Source organism: Magnolia sinica, chromosome 13 (assembly GCF_029962835.1).
Source record: "Magnolia sinica isolate HGM2019 chromosome 13, MsV1, whole genome shotgun sequence".
NCBI classification, from domain to species: Eukaryota; Viridiplantae; Streptophyta; class Magnoliopsida; order Magnoliales; family Magnoliaceae; genus Magnolia; species Magnolia sinica.
Genome location: NC_080585.1, coordinates 31,042,760 through 31,062,075, shown reverse-complemented (window position 1 = coordinate 31,062,075; position 19,316 = coordinate 31,042,760). Strand labels below are relative to the sequence as shown.

The 19,316-nt window shown below is 40.6% G+C and overlaps 1 protein-coding gene across 1 annotated transcript; it reads right to left on the bottom strand.

Annotated features, from left to right (window-relative positions):
• Nucleotides 1-4,198: 4,198 nt before the first annotated feature.
• Nucleotides 4,199-18,673, bottom strand: LOC131224200 (disease resistance protein At4g27190-like). The gene is made up of 4 exons (XM_058219738.1): nt 18,617-18,673; nt 13,516-13,596; nt 9,107-12,303; nt 4,199-4,458 (listed from the first exon to the last, which is right to left on the bottom strand). The coding sequence occupies exons 1-4, from the start codon at nt 18,671-18,673 to the stop codon at nt 4,416-4,418; spliced, it is 3,378 nt and encodes a 1,125-aa protein (XP_058075721.1). The 3' UTR covers nt 4,199-4,415.
• Between the last annotated feature and the right edge of the window lie 643 nt (nt 18,674-19,316).

The window sequence follows — 19,316 nt, the reverse complement described above, 5'->3', positions numbered from 1 at the left end:
GTCCAAGATCTGTCCCAGCCTGGCAGCATTTGCCAAGATAGGCATAAACCCGGATCAGGCCCATGATGAGCCAAAATAGTTCAGCCCAGAGCCAGACAGAAGAGTTTATGTTGGGACTGAGCCCAGCCCAAGGGCTTATTTGATTGGAGCATAAAGATAAAGGTGGAGATGAGGGTTGTGGGTTGTTTGAGTAACATGAGGCGTGAATAATGATTTCTTGCATATTGTCTATATGACAAAATTGCACTTGCAAGTCCTAATAGGATCAGGTTGATGGGTTGTTCTAGACGGACCAGACCTGGCCCGATTTGAGAGAGGGCCTGAATTTTAAGCCCGACTCGGACCAAGGCAGGCTAGCCCCGCCAGGCTAGCCAGGCCATTGACAGCCTAATCTGCTTTTATTATTCTACTTTCACGCTCTATGGTATCTCGGGCAGGCCAACATAGACGGACAGCAGCTCCCCTGTTTTCCCCCGAGGTTAGTTGGAAACGTTTTGAAAATGCACGAGTCCTGGCACATACGATGAGAGATCCAAACTGTCCAACGTGACCATCCTGGAGGGATTATACGTTACCTGTAAAATCATCAGGAACCGGTCGTTTGGAGTTAAGATTAATCATCCAATTACGGGCGGGCACCCAAACACGCCGTAAGCCTTAGGGTTGAAAGTTGGGCGGGTTCAACCCGACCGACCTGTGACCGACCCGACATTGGGTTGGGCTCGGGCAGGATATATCGGGTCCGATCTCAAGCTTGGGCTATACAAACACCAACCCGATAAAACTTGGGTTGGGCTTGGGTTGAGGTCTCGGGTTGCCCGACCCAACCCGAACCCTTATAAATTATAATTGAGTGTGGATCATTTGTGTCGAAGGCACACTAGTGATGTCGGGTCTCATTTGTCCACGTCATTTTCAAAGACTCAAGGTAACAAGATATGCCGGATTTCTCTCCCCCGAATAGATTGTGTGCTATGCTACATGACTTTTAAAGGAGTAGGTGTCCTATATTTTAGCTTGTTTTTTTAAAGAAAAAAATGAAGTTCTTTATAACGAATAATCACATATATAATTAATAAAATCATAGATACAAAAAGTAAATCCTATATTATATTGAAATATAATAAACTAATGTAATAACGAAAATATTAGCACTTATACCCAACCAACTCGACCGAGCCTGCTTGGGTTAAGAATTACCAACCTGAGGTTGGGTTGGGTTAGGGTTGAGGTATAGGAACCTTGGGTTGGGTTAGGGTTGAGCACCAACCTGACCCAACGCACTCGACTTTCAGCCCTGGTAAGCCTCTCTTTTCTCCTTAGACAATTATGCTAAATTTCATTTGTGAAAGAAAGTTCACTTGCCTCACATGTGGAAAACAAGTCACGTATGGTTGACTACCTTGTCAGGTGATCCTCATTGGCTAGATCTTATTTCATCCCAGGTACGAGCCATGACATCAAAAGCAGGGCTTGCTTGCTAGGAACCCTGGATCTTTGCACAAATGAATTACGTCGGGACATGTTGTATGTCTTGTTGTATATGTATCCATGCAGTGTAATGCGGGGGCATTTTTACATTGGGCTCGAGTGGGTTGGTCTATGGGATGCAGGGATACACTCGGGATGGGCGATCCGCGTAACCCATAGATTTGGGGCCTATGTGAGGCGGGTGACTCATGTAAGGTGGAACTCATGGATTTAAAGCCCACGAGAGGGTAAAACCCATGAATTTGGGCCCACGAGGAGAGTTCAGCCGAGAATTTAACTTATGAATTTGGGACTTGGGCTATGAGATAAAGAGATTAATTCACCATGCTTCATTAGTTTAAACTTTTAAATCATGTGGCTAATTGTCCTGCATTACAATGCCGAGAGCTAAGATGTGGAATGTGTTCACTCCATGTGCCAATCTCTCTTTCACGTTTAGGTAGTTTGTTTTTCCTTTTGCGTTGTAAATACAATATGAATGAGTCGTCATTACTTATATAACTAATCCACGGTTGACATGACAACTCCTGAGCTCAAGACAAAAATACAGGACGTATGATGTTTTGGGTGGAAAAATTGCAGAGCAGACCGTGATGTATATATGTCATACCCTTGCTGTCCATCCGCTCTGCCACGATTTGAAGGCATGAGCCCAAAAATAAGACAGATCCAAAGCTCAAGTGAACCATACCACAACAAACAGGGGGAAATAGACACCTATTGTTGATAACTTCTTGGGGGCATTGGAGTTTTGGATCAAGCTATTATTTGTGTTTAACCTCTATCCATGTCAGTATAACCTTATGAACAGGTTGGATGACAAATAAAAATTAGTGTGGGCACAATAAAGGTTTTAGCTTTCAACAGTGGAGGTCCGTTCAAACCATTATTTCATGTGGTGTGGTCTGCTTGAACTTTGAATTAGCCTAAAATGAGCTGGCATGGATATGAGTGGGCTTCATGGTTTCTATCGGTATAGAGACACGTGGAATTCCTTGTTTCAGGGGAGATGATTAACACAGGTTTCAAGGCAATAATTCCTTCCCGGGGCAAACAATGGTAAGAGACAATAATGAGCTATTTGCAAGTATTTATGACATAATTGGAAAAATCAAAGAACCCCTTAGTTATTGTTCAAACGTTATATGAGGTATATAAAGAAAATGCTTCATACTCAATAAAAATATCATGATGGTTGACAGTGATGCACTAAGGTATTGTTCATATCCCATTCTAATTCAAACCAAACCGTTCCAATTATGAACTAAGTGTTAGATGGATGATAAACCCGAACGTAAACTAATTTGATTAGCTAATTGACGGGGATCATGTGTTGGACAGTTGTAATAAAATAAAGGAATAAAAAACCAACTATATAAGAATTCAGAAAATAAATATCCATGAATCAAAGTTTAAGATTATTCTGACAGTATTTTCAAAGTGATTTTCGTGTGGTGCTTTCTACTGCATCTCCTTTACCCTTCCGACTTTTTCATACTCTCTCTCTCTCTCTCTCTCTCTCTCTCTCTCTCTCTCTATTTTGAGAAATATAAAAGAGGTTTTTGATGTACTATGTAAGATTTTTATTAGGCGGGCCTCCACGATCAATGGTTGAGTCTAATCAAATTTATTGATCGTTGGGTGTTTGGACTGAGCATAGAGATTTGTGATCAGTCCAAATACATAAGGGGTGGCAGGCATGGACTTTACTAGGTATTCAAAATAGTTTAGATAGACATGGACTTTAGAGTATTTTAATGAAACATGAACTCTTACAAAGACATGAACTCCTATGGTGTGGAGAATCCCGGTAAATGAGTAGTTGTGATAAGTAAAACTACTTCAAACATCTTTTCTATAAATATAAGTTTCAATGCCTTTACCCACACGGAAAAGAAAATTTATAGTCCATGTCGGGTTTTTAGAAAGGAAGGAAGTGCCGAAGATTAAAGTACAATAGCATTGTCAACATCAATAGAAATAACTTCCCATTCAATTATGTGATTAAGATTAAGTGTGAAATCTAAAATTATTGCAACAGGGATCCTCAACTCAACATATTGAACTAGATTTTAAAGACTCATTTTTTCTGTTATGTTTTAACTAGAAATTTAACAAGTGATATTAGAGCGGTCCTGAAAATTTTCAGTGATATGGTCAATGTTTGTTTGATATTTGGACCATCCAAATGATATATGGTTCTCTAGAGGAGGATCGATTAGAAAAATAATTTAAGTACAAATGGACTTTCAGCTTGAGAGATCTGATCATTTTAATTTCACCATGTCACTAATGGTGTAAAATAAAGGATGGATTGATTTTTGGCGATCTAAGCCTATTTTTTCCCATTGCATATTCTTTTCTTGTATTTATGTGATGAATGACGAGTGTTGATTTAATTTGTAAATTTGATCGATGATGGTTTAATGATTCTATTTTTTTCTCATGATTGCACGGCATGCAAGAGGTGGCTGATTTTGGCTCATTTTTAGTCGTGTTCTTTGGGATCTTGCATCTATTATATACAAGGCCCGTACAAAACGTCACCTATCATATGATGTGGCGTACCTGAATTTTATTATTCCGACCACATTGACCTTTCTCTCAGGTGGTGCTCTTTTAGTTGTAGGCATGCCCCCATGTGACTAGGCCTGGTCAAGCTAGTGCTGTTCTTCCAGAAAATGTTTTCCCTGCAAAAATATGTATTATAGTCAAATGATTAACATTTCTTGGAATGTTGTGATGTTTGCACAGTACCCTTATGTGTGTTGGACTGTCTAAGTAGCATTATAACTTACAGTGCGCTCTGAGAGCATGGAGCATTACTCCAAACACATTACCATGCTCTAAACAAAGGTTGGAAATGGGACTTGATATGGTGGCATCTCCATTCCAATCCAACCCTTCCCCCTTCTCAATCCGGTTCAAGTTCTCCACCAACCTCTCTTCTGTTGATTCGATCCGACTCTGCAAGTATGAATGCAAAAATCTAGTTAGAAAATCAGGCCATGTGGACCATATTTTTTAAAAAAAGTCAAAAAAGGAGCAGCTAAAACAAATTGCCTTCCGGCTTATTCAGTGTAGAGCACACGAGGAGTGGAATGGCCTGATTGTCGGCAATAAGATCAAAAGATCGTGGCCTACCTGATGGAGAGCTCAAATCTCGCACACGTGCTCCAGTTGGAACATGTGCCTGTACGTGGATGCACAGAGGCTTTTGCGTACCCAGTAAACTCTATAGCGCACTGAGTAAAGTCAATGGGGCCCACAGTGATGTATGTCTTATCCACACCGTCCATCCATTTTATCAGATCATTTTAGTACATGAACCCAAAATTGAAGTATATCCATATGTGAAGTGGGCCACACCAGAGGAAACAGTGCGCATTCTGTTGAAACGTGAGGACCCCACGATGATGTATGTGTTTTATCCATGCCGTCCATCCATTTTGAAAGATAATTTTAGTGCTTGATCCCAAAAAATGAGGTAGATATAAATATCAGGTGGACCACACTATGGGAAAATAATAGTGATTGAATGTCCACCATTAAAAACCTCCTAGGGCCCACTGTAATGGTTATTTGACATCTAACCTGTTGATTAGGTCATACAGACTTGGATAAAGGTAAAAAATACATATCAGCTTGATTCAAAACTTGTGGCCCCAAGAAGTTTTTAATGGTGGTCGTTCAATCAACACTGTGCGGTCCACTTTAGATTTGGATCTACCTCATTTTTGGGCTAATACCATAAAATGATCTTGAAGAATGGGTGGACGGCATGGATGAAACACATACATCATGGTGGGGCCCACAGAGCACCGACCACTAGCCATTGCCTAGTGGTAGGGTCAGTAGCCAATCCGTTTACCCGAGTTACAGCTTAGTGGGTGTTAACCCTACCTTAGGGCCCACCTTGATGATGTATTATATATCAATGCCGTCCATCCGTTTTTCCATTTCGTTCTAGAATTGGGTGACAAAAATTATGCAGATCCAAATCTCAGGTGGACCACACTAGAAGAAACAGTGGTAATTGAGTGCCTCACCATTAAAAAATCCAAAGGGCCCATCGTAAGATTTTTGTCAGTCAAGAAGATCTGGATGAATGGAAAATAGAAATATGATATTAATCCAAAACTTTTGTGGCCCGTAAAAAGTTTTTAATGATTATTCTTCACTGTTTCCATTGGTATGGTATAACTGATATATGGATTTTCTTATGATTTAGAATTACATTCTAAAATAAGATGTAAAAACAGATGTTGGAAGGATATTCTGCTTCGGAGGATGTAAAAGGGCAGATGGTGAAAGATTTTGCTAATGACTGTGGTGTTTTGGTGTCAGCAGTTCAATCTCTGGTTGAATCGGTGCAGATGAACCGGCGAGATCCTCAATTAGGTCAGGTATCAACCTTTTCTTACTCCGCTGTTGCTGATTGTATGGCAGAGATCGCGGCGTCTGCTAGTGTTGGAGTGGGAGTCAGGGAGCTTCTTTGGGTGGCTCGGTTGATAGCCGGACAGTCCAGTTCTGTTATCTGTTCATCACGTGGATGATCTTGACCACCTCCCCAGCCATGGCTTTATTGATTCCCAGGTGGGCATGGTGATAGATGAAGAGATTCCTTCTCCCCTGTAGTTTGTGGGTGTCCTGGTAATAAACTGGATGGGATGTAGCTGGAGAACAGTGTTTTGCGTTAATGAAGAGGCATTTTCACACTGGGCTTGAATGGGGTTGTGGGCACATTCAAGGCAGGTGGCTCATGTGAAGCGGAACCCGTGTGAAGTTGACGTAGGGGAGGACGTGTAGAGGTCGAGCTCAATATTCCTCAGAGGGATAACTGTTCCGAATCCACGGAACTTCTCCGGACTCCCCAGAGAGATACCTCGAATCCACGAGGAGAGATAAACAAATAGAAATAATTCTAATAAAATTCGTAATAATTTGATTGATGATGAAAAATGAGCTTATAACCTCTTAAATAATAATAATAACATAAACCATTGGAAGAAGTTTAAGAATTAAAATATAATTAAAACTCTTAGAAATCATGACTTACTATAAATAGTAAACTTACTATTTATAGATAGTCGTGATTCCTACTAGTGCGCATGGTTTTCGGCCAAAAATAGTAAGTGTCCTATTTGGCTGAACAGCGCAGCTCCTAAAGCCCAATGGATGAAGAGCTATACTCAAACTAAAACTTACTATAAATAGTAAAAACGAAATTAAAACAGGAATTTGACCATTGATCTGATGGTATTTCGCAAATTCGGTGTGAAACCTGGCATAGCGGGGTTGGGTGGCTAAAGTAGCTCGTCCTACCCCAAAATCATAAATGGCCCGTCAGATAACTCATTCTGGTTTGTGAGATACATCCGTTTTAGGTTCTGACAGTCCGGATCACCTTCGTCTCCGATCAGGCCTTTTTTGGTCCATCTTGGCTATGAAATTATCCACAACCCGCTCTACATCAGAAGTAGGGCTCACGAGGGGGTTCGGCCCAGGTCCTAACTCATGGGATGTGGGGCTTGATTCGTCGTGCTCTATCAGTTTGAGCTTTTAAAGCAAGTGGTTAATTGTCCTGCATCAAAGTAGTATCTGCTCTTGCTAGTCCTGGCTAGGTCTTAACTTTTTTTGGGTATCCTGGTGATTCCTTGGAAGTCAATGTAGCTGGAAATCAGTGTTCTAATCGTCTGCTGTCTGCCTTTGCTGGTCATAATCAATATGTAGCTGTTCATGGGTGTCTTGGTGACTCTTGGACTGAACATGTTGCTGGAAATCAATGCAATGCCAATCCATTGTCTGCTCCCTCTGGTCATGGGCTGTATGCTAGTGGTGGTATGAATGGCATTGTGGAAGGGTTTCATGAGAAGCAGGGAACTTATCTGGGTGCAACAGTAGGCAATGTAATGATGCAGCAAGGGTCAGTAATGCTGGGCAGCTCCATTTTGATCCCTGATCATCAGGTGGACCTAGACCACCTACTCTACCATCACCTTCTTGCTAATTCCCAGGTATGGAATTTCTTTGCTAGTTTGTTTGAAATGAAATTAATTAAAAGCCAGTCCATTCATCGAAGGATCCGACGTTGGTCCTGCAAAGCAGGTAAATCCTCTAGATTTCTAATGCTTAGAGGCTTTACTAAATGCTTTATCCTGTGGGAGTTATGGTTGGAGCGGATCGTGGGGCTCATTTTGATGCCTGTAAATGGGGCTAATTGTAAATGATTTACAAGTAAATCATTTACAGCCTGTGTTTGGATGCTGAAAAATGCATGTAAATGATTTACAGGCTACAAATCATTTACAGCTTTCAGCCCCATTTCATTTACGGGCAAACATCTGTGATTTCATTTACCGGCTATCCAAACACAGAGAATCATTCACCACTTAAAACCATTTACTGGCATCTAAACAACCCCAAAAGATTAGAAGGCAAGGTGAACTCAGCGGACAGTGTTATCTCTATGATATCTGGGTGCCTCAGATCAGTTGGGGGTTGTTTTCCTGGTTTACGCCTTTCAGAAGAAATAGGGTTGGGGATTTTGCATCTCCGTGGCACAAGAGGGATTGGGATGAATTTTGAGGTAGTGAGATGGACCAGTCTGGTTGAAACTGAATGTTGATGGGTCTTCTCAGGATATCCTGGAGAAGGTGGAGGGGGTGGTGTATGCAAGGATAGTTTGGGCAAAATCATCTTTACCTTCCACAATTCAAATGGTAGGGTCTCCAACACAGTTGCTGAAGTTCAGGCATTTCTTAACGGTTAAGGATGTGTGGAGTCTTTGGCCTGAATTATATCATCGTTGAGTCTTACTCCTGGATAGTGACAGAAGCTATCTTTACGCACCTGGCCCCGTTCCCTTGGTCGATTAGGTACAAACTGGGGTCATTCATCGCTTGAAATCAGAGATCAATTTGAGAGAAGGGGAAATAGTGGCATATGATCTTGCTAGGCTAGGGAGCAGTGGGGCCCCAAATCGTCTGTTCAGATGTAAAGAGGATCTTCCAAGAGAGATCTTGGGAATGGCTTTCTTGGATGGCACAAGGCTGGGCGTGGTGAGAAAGAGGCATGCCCCTGCCTAGTTTGCCTTGGAGCTGGTTTGTTGCATGGGCCCTTGTTTCTTGGGTGGTTGGGGCTGTGGCTCTTTTTAGACATTGGCTTGATTGGCTTATTTTTTGGTTATGCATTGTTTCTGGTGTCCCTTATGATAAGTGGGGTCTATTCTCTTTGTATGGTCCCCTCCCAAAAGCCTATAAAGTTTTAATTTTCTGAGCAAGAAAGTTACAAGTAGTGTGCTCTCACCTGTCTGGACAAAAAAGGAAGGTTTCAATGGTGGGTGTCATTATCTCCACTGTTTCCTGTGGTGTGGCCTGCTTGAGTTTTGGATATGTGTCAATTTTAGGCTCATCCCTAAAACAAGGTGGTAAAACAGATGGACTGTGTGGGTTAGACACATACATCACGGTAGGCCCCACAAAGTTTAATCAGCATGCTATAGCATACTGAGTTACTCAGTACGCAATCCGCTTCATGGAAACATAATGTAAATACAGATACAGGACAATGATTGTAGCTAAAAAATAAAAATAAATCATGTAAATCATATTACCTTAGCTCTGTAAACAGGCATTGGAAATGGGACTTGATGGTGTTGTCTGCATCCCAATCTAAGCCTTCCCACCACTCTCTGTCTCCCACAATCTCTTCCAGCGACTGCACAGCTAGGGACCCGCCTTGTAGAGGCAATAGCTTCTTAAGCTTGGGACACTGATGCACTTTAATCTTTTCCAATGAATGCCATTCTAGTTGCAATGGGGAAGCCGCCTCTCCTCCTCTTCCTCCACATATACGCACCAATTTTGGCAGGTGGCTTAATATCAGCACTCGGAGTTCAGGAAAGAGACCCTCATTATCCACCACCTCTGATATTATCTCCTCTACACCACAGCAATCATGTATGGTGAGCTCCACAAGATTGGGGAGCCCGGTTTTTATCTGTACTGATGATAAAACACTCTTCTTCAAGCCATGACACTCATAAAGCTCCAAAGAAGTAAGGTTTGGGAGTGCTAACACCAACTTTATTTCCCAAATACTCTTCATTTTTGGTAGAGTATCAAGTATCATGGTTTGGAGATTGGGGAGCATGTCATCGTCTGGTAGCACCATTTCGGGTAGTCCACCAATTACATGCTCCATTCCTTCACATTGCTGCACCTTGGCATTCGTTAGATTCGCCATTCTTTGTAATAGAAAGTATGGGACTAGATGATTCAGTTTAGGACAAGAGGAAACATCCAAATGCCTTAGGTTCTCAAGGCATGTAGCTGTGGCCTCTTCCATTTGCAAAACACATTCCATGTCATTGCAGCTGTATATTGAGAGAGATTGCAAACTTTCGAGTCCTCCGCCCCTACCGAGGGTTCTTGGTCCATTGCATGAGGCTAGTTTTAAGATTGTGGGATGTGGACAAAGCTTCCGTACCCATCCCACCAACGATCCACAACCTTCAATGTCTATCTTGCTAGTGGTGCGGTCATAATCTAGTGGATATGATGGCTGGTGTATGTGAAGGTTAAATTTCTTATCTGGCCAACGTTGGAGCTGAACATTGTACTCCGCGGGGAAAGGCTTCTGATACTCAATTTCGAGGAATAAACAAGATAACTTTGTCAAGGATAACACCTCAGCCAAGGTAGCCTTGTTCTTGCCACTGCTGTTGCTTGCATCTTCTTGGATCCCTGACCATCTGAAGCTGTTCTTCATCTTTAGTTCCTCCAAGCTAGTCAACCTGGATATAACCTCGTGGTGTATGATTCTGAGTTTTTGCGTATGATTCAAGTTCAAGCTCCGTAGTTTTACCAGTTCTCTAATTTCTTTCGGCAACTCTTGTAATAAAATGTTATGAGAAAGATCGAGGATTTCAAGCTGCTTAAGTCCCTCAATTCCGGCTAGGGATCTCTTTGTCACAAACTTGCAACTTCTTAGACAAAGCACCCGTAGTGTCATCTGCTTTGACAGGGATGATGGTAGATTGCTAATAGCAGTGTTACTTAGATCCAAAACTCGAAGGGCTTTTGTCTTTTCAAAAAACCAGTCTGGTATTTCGTTCAAGCCCTCATTTTTTTGCATCATCAATGTTAGCAGTTGAGTGCAATATGCACCTTTTGGCAGTTCCGTGATACCACTATTCATGAGAGAAATCCTCTTGTATCCATGCCACTTCTGCACTTGGGACAAATCCTTCAATTCCAATCCAGCCCTCACCAAAGATCTATACTCATGATCTCTTGATGCAATCCAAATGGCCACATCCCTAACTATGTCGTGCATCTTCACATGCCCTTTCCCCCAATCTAATAACAAGCAGGAAGATTTTATTTCTTCAACCCAAGAGCGCCCTCTCTTAAATGTTTCATCTAAACTTCCAACATCATCAAGAAAGCCTTCGCCCTTCCAATATCTGATGATCAAATCGACATCAATAATACAGCCTTCAGGAAACAAGCAGCAAAAGAAGAAGCCCGGTCTCAACTCAGATCGCAAAGAGTCGATGCTTAATTTGATAGGCCTATACACTTTGTCCTCCATGTCTTCGATGTCGCTTGGTGAAGCCTTCTTCAGCTGTTCCAGTGTATTTTCCCACACATCAAGTTCTGTTATACCCCTTAGTGCCCTTCCAAGTGTTGTAATCGCTAGAGGAAGGCCACCGCATTCTTTGAGAACATCCTTTGCTGTCGTATGCACAGTAGGGTCATCAACAACATCACCCGCTTTCTCTCTGAACAGTTTCCATGATTCATCATTCAAGAGAGCTTCTACTTTGATGTTAACATCGGTTCCCATTTTCCTGCAAACAGCTACATTTCTTGTGGTGAGTATGATCTTACAATCTTCAAGGTCATCGTCACGGGGAATTCCTACATCGTCCAAGTCAAGATGTTCCCATAAATCATCCAAGATGATAAGGAACTTCTTCTCCTCCTTCAATGCATCCCTTAGCTTACTTGTGCGCAAGTATTCATTCCTTAGAGTGAACCCCAATCTATTTGCAATGTTGTCCTGGACCCGTTTGATTAGGTCCCCCTCTTTAGGGACAGTTAACATTATGACTTTATTAAAATGTTGCGTCCCATACATTCGATTGTTCAAAATTTTCACAAGGGTAGTTTTACCAATTCCTGCCATGCCCCACACACCAATTATTTTGGTTTTTTTATCATCTAAAGCAGCCATTACTTTCTTCATTGCTAGCTTTACTGATGGTAGATCCTCTGTCAGTTGAGCTGTATATTTTACAACTGGTGGGGTGGTCTCTCTTATGACTATATTTTCAACCGATTCTTCCAATGCTAGATCCTTGTTCAATAGATTTCGCTGGTTTACGACTGATGGGATAAGCGGTGCCATTGTCACCCTATCAAATTTCCCTTGCTCATGGTGCTTAGCAATGACCTCTGCCGTCTCTTTTACTTGCTTCCTTATTCTATAGCGCCAGCTCAGATTTGGACAGCATAGCCATCTCTTGTTTTCTCCCACTCTCCGCTCTAGATATTTTGCTTCTTCTATGTAGTCAGAAGCTCGACTCAGCCACAATGCGACTTCTTGGGTTTCTATTTCTCCAATGGAACATCCCATGCTTACCTCTTTTTTCTTATCATTTCTCCTCGCCTCAAGATTGTCTGCTTTTTCTTTCAAATCTGTAGCATTGCCGTGGAAATGAGTAAGATAGCCCCCGTGTTTCTTAATAGGAATCCACAAACACTTGCCTATTTCCACAAGTACTGAGCTAAACGTTTCCATTTCCTGTTAATACAAGCATAGAAAACAACAAGCACAAGTCACAACAATAGCAATTCATTGTCTGATGATAGTGTTAGAGAGATTTTCCCAGGTGACCAAAGCTTATGAAAACTTAAAAAACAGTAGTACATTTTTAGTAGCAAGAAATGTTCTATCCCTGACAGGCCATTCTGGACAACTTGTCCAGGATGATGCATATCAAACACTGGACTAAGGAATAGGAAATTGAAGTTGGCACATGTGGGGAGGTTAAAGATGGAACTTTGGCAAATAGATGACACCTTGGGCATGTTCACTTGTCACATGTGGGTTTCATGTTTTTCGCTGTAGTATGCAACTTCTACACCTTTTAATTTCTATTGGAACAAGCCATCCTCAATAAGTGGGAAGAAGCTATGATAAGCTTTACATTTTTCCTTTATTTCTATGAAAAAATTGGCCTACCAAACTAAGAACAGGCTCTCTGTCCTAGACAACCAGTCCAAGATAGAACTTCACTTTCTACCCAACGCCCCAATAGAACTCAGCCACGGTAATTACTCAATTAGGGCATGTTTGGGTACCCCCTAAGTAACTTCTTTTTTTACTTGTAGCAGAAAAAAAAATGTGTGTGTGTCTATACACACACACACACACACACACACATTTTTTTCTGCTATAAGTAAAAAAAGAAGTTACTTAGGGGGTACCCAAACATGCCCTAATTTAGTAATTACCGTGGCTGAGTTCTATTGGGGCGTTGGGTAGAAAGTGAAGTTCTCTCTCTCTCTCTCTCTCTCTCTCTCTCTCTCTATATATATATATATATATATATATATATATATATATATAATGTTTAGTTAGTTGCATAAGCATTATTTTAAATGTAACTTGACACTTAAAAATTCTTGCTTTTTAAAATTATACTTTTCTAATCTCTCTTATCTCTCCACATAATAGTCCATCTATATTAAAGGTTGCCCTGCATGATAGATGCCCCACATCGAAGGTGGGCCCACACTTTGGATGGTCTACATCAAAGGTGGGCTCCACATGATGGGCAATGGACATTGAAGGTGGGCTCCACATGATGGACAATTAACATTGATGGTGGCCCCATAGAATGGGTGGCCCACATCAAAGTGTTTACATCCGATCTGACCATTTCATATCCAACGGCTAGTAAGCTGATACGTGGCGGCACCATCGTATGTAATATCAAGACGAGATCCTTACAGCCGGCTCAATTGGCAGGAGGAGATTGTGAAGCACATGGAAGGCAGTTAACAGGAGATGTTTCACAAGCTTGAGTAAAAGCTGTTACAAGACACGTGATAAAACAAGAGAGCCATAGGCTCTATAATGGCCCGGAGGGGACATTCATAGCCACACTTTTAGCTAGTGGTGATCCTTCTCATGATATATGGCAGAACACAAGGGGCTACACATATAAGTGGAATGCTTTAAATTGCATGATTAGCTAAGGTGGTAATAAAAAATGACACATGATAGAACATAACTGGCCGTGCATGCTTAGAAGCAAGTTGATTATGTGAAGCTCACAAAGACACATTTCAAGATAGAAATATAGCCACACTTGCCAAACAATTGACTGATTATAGGAAAATCAAGAAGACTTGTCTTGAGTTAGAAGTATATATAAACGACACGTATGCTAATTGACCAATTAATCTAGAGAAGATCATGGAGGTCAATTCCAATACGAGTCTCCAACAAACCGTTTTACACTTTTATAAATTCACTAGAGAAAGAAGAGATCGGGACCCACATCACTCCAATACAACACAATACTACTCTTTTAGCGCCGCACTGCTTATCCTTCGTCCGCCATGGAGACTTATCATCATTATTATTCAATATAACTCTTCCTCTAATAACCAGCACCATGTTGCAAACGGGCTCATATTGATTAGATTAAAACTAATTAGCTTGCCACCCTATGTCACATGTTTACATCATTGGACCTAAGAAGATCTCTAAATCTCGAATGGATGGCCACTAGGGCCATCTTGCTGACCCTAGGGATTTTGTTGACCATCTGGCAACAAAGTTCGGTGAGATTGACAAACATACCACTGTTTAACTATGGTTGTCTCTCTACGAAGCCAATACAGAGTGACGGTAGGTGGTCGAATCATGACAACCTTGCCTATAGAGTGAGTTTCAAGCAACAAACGGATAGTTGTTCCCATAACCACCTTGCCACGGAGTGAGGACTCAAAGCGACGAACATGTTGTTACCCTTCTAAACTTCTTGCCACAAAGTACGTGGTTGAGTAACGAACGATCGGTCGTCTAAACCACAATAGACTCACCCTCGAAGCTTAGCCATGCAAGTTAACAAACAGACTGTCGTTTTCAATGACTATCTCACGAAAAAGCAGAGTCGTGTGACGAATGGATTGTGGAAGATCCACTTGCCATTGGCCGTCTTGCTATGGAATCCAGACCCACATAATGAACAGCCAGTTGTCTTCAACGACTCCCTTATTATGAAGCCAACCGAGAAATGAATAGACGACCATTCTTCCCGTGAACCATGATTGTCTCGTATAATGAAGCCTAGCTGCACGACGAACGGATTATCGTCTACTACGACCGTCTCGCAATTAAGCATGCAATCCAGCTTTCGTGCTCCAAGTCCTTGCCTACAAAGCCTGGTAGAAAGCCTGATATTCTACCAGACAACGTATAGATTGTCGTTAGATATCCTTTTTATTTAACTTTTCCACAAATTGTAGTTATATTTACATTATTAATTTTATTAACTTCGGCCTAATTTATTTCTTTTAAGTTATATTACCTTATTGGTGAACAGTGCAAGCTATTACGCACTTTATTGTAACTCCTTCCTCTGAAAGTAAAAAGAACTTATTAGAAGGACGACCCATCCCCTTTGCCAATTGTGTGATTCTTCGAAATTAATGGCTGGATAAGTTGTCGATCTTCATAGATCTAGTCTTAATTGGTCTATTTCGGCATCTGGGTCACAAGGCGTTCAGTACAATTTGAGCTGCATTTGGCTTTACGCGCCCGACATACACACATCACAGGAACGACGGAAATTGAGCCAAATATCATTCATGAGACTAAAATCTTGCCAGCTGCTAATACATGGTAGGTGTTTTTGGTTGTGCATAGCAATTGAAGGAAACACAATGTGTAAAAAATGAAAATGAAAATTATATTTATATTTTTGTTATCATAAGATTTTTTATATTTTCGTTAAAAAATTACAAAAAATGAAAATTATAAATAAATTAGATTTTTTTTTTTTTTCATTTAAAACTCATTAATCTTCCTTTTGCCATCAATCTGCGTCAAGTTATAGTTATACCATGTCATGATCGTGGTAAAGGATTCATATTCCTTTAGTTTTTTATTTTTATTTTTTGTCTTTCAAAAGGTTTTCCTTAAAAAAATACAAGGGTCCTTTAAGGCCTGTTCGGATGCTTGTAAGTTCTATAAGTTGTAAGTGACTTACAAGTACTTGACTTATAGGTGATACTATTTGAATGTAAGCTGTAAGTCAGTTACGGGTAAATTGGCTTTTGTGTTTGAGTAGATGTAAGTTATTTGCATGTAAGAAGCTGTATATTTACAACTAAGCAAAGCTTGGAGTAGGGAATCGTTTCTTGGCACCAAATATTTCATTTTGTTAAGCCCACTAAGAGGAATATTTAAGCCAATTCTTAGCTTAATCCATGGTGGGGCATTTTTGATATTTTATTTGTACATGGTGTAGTGTAGCCCTGCAATTCCCTTACACCTTGGCATATCTACAAAAATATGACAGCCATCCATCTGGTGGGCCCAATCACGCCCCATCACATAGATATTCCAATACCTAGAAATATGTGTCCATTTGTTTCACATAACATGTTATGGCCCGCATAATAATAATACTAAGAAAACAGTGAGCCTAGAAAATACACAATCTAGATGCATTAAAATAATTAAATATATATTTTTTTAAAAAAATAAAGAACAATGGTCCACTTTGATAGACTGGACCGTGGGGCCCATCTTGATATATGTATGGTATATCCATGTCGTCCATTACGGTGGGCGAAGTTGATCATCTGATCCATCATCATGACCAACGTCTGCAATATAAATGATCCCAGCCATCCAATTGGTTGTTTGTAAATAAACATATGCAACTCATCAGATAGGGCCATGTATACTAGAGTTCAAATGAATAATGTCCTGATGTTACAACTAGAATTCATGGCTCCCTAATCCAAACCATCGACCTGATGGGCCCCACTCAGATAGTGTCATGTAAAAAGCATGTAAAAGGATACAATATCAATTACTTCAAAAACAAAAGGTTACGTAAGGATACATGGACGCTCCAATCAATTGATCCGGACGTTTGTATTAAGTTCAACTCATAAATAATAAACGACCAAGTAAAAATCAGAAAATCAGATCAGTTAAATTGTTGCAACCATCCGGTCAATAGCCCAAAAATTGCTAAAACAATGGATAATAAAGATTGCTTATGAAAATAATAGGCCCAATCAAAAATTTAAAGCATCCATTTGGAGGGACCATCGTTGATTGCTTATGGTTGTAAGCAACTCCTTCGATGATATGCTCCTAAACATATCATCTATAAATTGGAAAACCAATGGCTATAAGAAAGAAGGCCAAGTTCGAGATCCACGCCGTCCATCAGTTTTGTCAGCTCATTTTAAGGTAGATCTAAATCTCGGGTGGGCCACCCTACATAAGACAATGGTAATTGAATGCTCAGCAATAAAACTTCTTGTGAGCCATAGAAGTTTTGGATCAAGCTGATATTTATGTTTTACCTTCATCCAGGTATGTGTGGCCTTAGCAACAGGTTGGATAACAAATAAGCATTAAAATGGGCCCTAAGAAGTTTTAATTGTGGACATTCAATCACCGTTATTTCTTGTGGTGCAACCCACCTGATATTTGGATGTACTTCATGTTTGGGCTTGGGTCCTAAAATGAGCTGGCAAAACTGATGGATGGCGTAGATATATTAGAAAAAAACACATTACGGTGGCCATATTGTCACAGCCTAACTGTATCGGTCTAATCCAATAAAAGGGAAAAAAATCCCAAGCCTAATTGCATGCAAAGGAGACAGGGGAAGAGAGATGGGCACACAACAACCCTAATTGCAGAGGGACAGACGGGGAGCCGGACAACACCATTGCGGAGAGGGAGAGAGGGAGGTGCATAATGCCATGTGAGAGAGAGAGAGAGAGAGAGCATCTTTAATGGTTGGAGCTTTGCTACAATGGAGGTGCATTTTTCCCCTCTTCTCCTCATTTCAAAAAATCAGACCATTGGCCTATCAGTCATAGGGAAGTGACTTCTCACCCCCAACCCTTGGAAGTTTCCTAGTAGTTTTGCTTGTAAGTGACTTATAGGTTGTAACTGACTTACATGTGAATTTCCTTCCCTAAACAACACTTGTAAGTGACTTCCCTACAAGTCACTTCCCACTAACCCAACTTATAGGCATCCAAACAAGCCCTTAATAATTTATTTTCTTGTTACCTTTCTTGAATGTGGAATGATAGTGGAAAAGCGGTCTCTAATATCGTAGACCAACGAAAGAAGATGCTTTGATTTCTAAACATTGTTCCATAATACATAAGTCAACATGATTGTAACCATCCATAAAAATATTACAGGTAAGTCATACATCAATCTGGTGTTTCGACCTATTGAGAAGTAAGAAATCACTAAAAATAATTTTTAAAAAATAATTGTTAAAGCCCCCACCAATTTTAAAACATAAAATGAAAGCCAATTGAAACTTTAGAAATAGAAGAGACCAAGTATAATTTGAATGGTAAATTGTATCATAGAATCATATATGCCTGCATTTGGAATGCTTCTAAGCCCAAATGAGCTTCTTGTTCGTCGACGTTACCACTATTTCTGGTGGATCGATGACTCATTTTATCAAATTGCTCAATTAATAATCACACACCTGTCCCACCGAGCATGCTAAAAATGGTGTTGCTCTGGAATTCGGCCACCCGGTACGCATGTGAGATTTGTGGGCATGCTAGAACCGATTGGGTCCGATTCAAACCGAAACCACTGACCCCTGGCATCGGGATAGAGCAATGCTTGGTTGGAAATGCAACCAGCTCTCTATTCAACCAACTGTCGAGTGTGATATATTAGGCTATTTGCGGAGATTGAAGATATTATTCTACTGAGTTCTTTTTTTGCCTTGGGAATCAAGGACTTTCGAAGGTACAACAATTGTTTGATTGAGTAGAAATAAGTCGAAAGATGGATGCGGAAGGGCAAAACTTACCACTAAAACAAGATTACCAACCTGGCTGAGAGTGTTAGTGCACTTATTTGCACCCATGTTTGTCAATTACGTGACTAGTTATGTCTTATAGTTGGATGAGTTCTTGGCAAGTGAAGACCGGTGACACAACTGGATCAGAAGCATTAAAGCCACATTGAAGACAAAGAACTGCTTCTGGGATCTTAACCTTGCAAATAGATGATCCCAACCCAAATAGGAATACCTACTTAGGTCATCTATTCTAAGCTAATTTCAAGTCCATATTTTATATCCTATAGTGTTGGCTTATGCATATCCTAAGTTGTTGAATGATTAAAAGAACAAATGGAAAAATCTGTCTACTTTTGGTAGGAAAAAGGTGTCACCGAATGGCACCTTTGGTATCACCGAAGATACCTTCGGTGTTACCAAGGTGCTCGAAACTGTCCAGCAACATTAAGACTACAATTCGGTATCACCGACTGGATAATTCGGTGACACCGACTGCCACCAATGAACAAAAATCGATGTCACTGAAAGGGACTTATTTTGATCAGCAACTCGAGGAATTAATTCGGTACTACTGAATGGTATTTCGGTATCACCAAAGCAAGTTTGGTGATATCGAAGATGACTTTGGTAGCATCGTAAACTAGCCATTTTATAGCTGTTTTCTATCCGTTAGAAGCTTTTATTTATAAAAGCGGCTTGTAGAAACTTG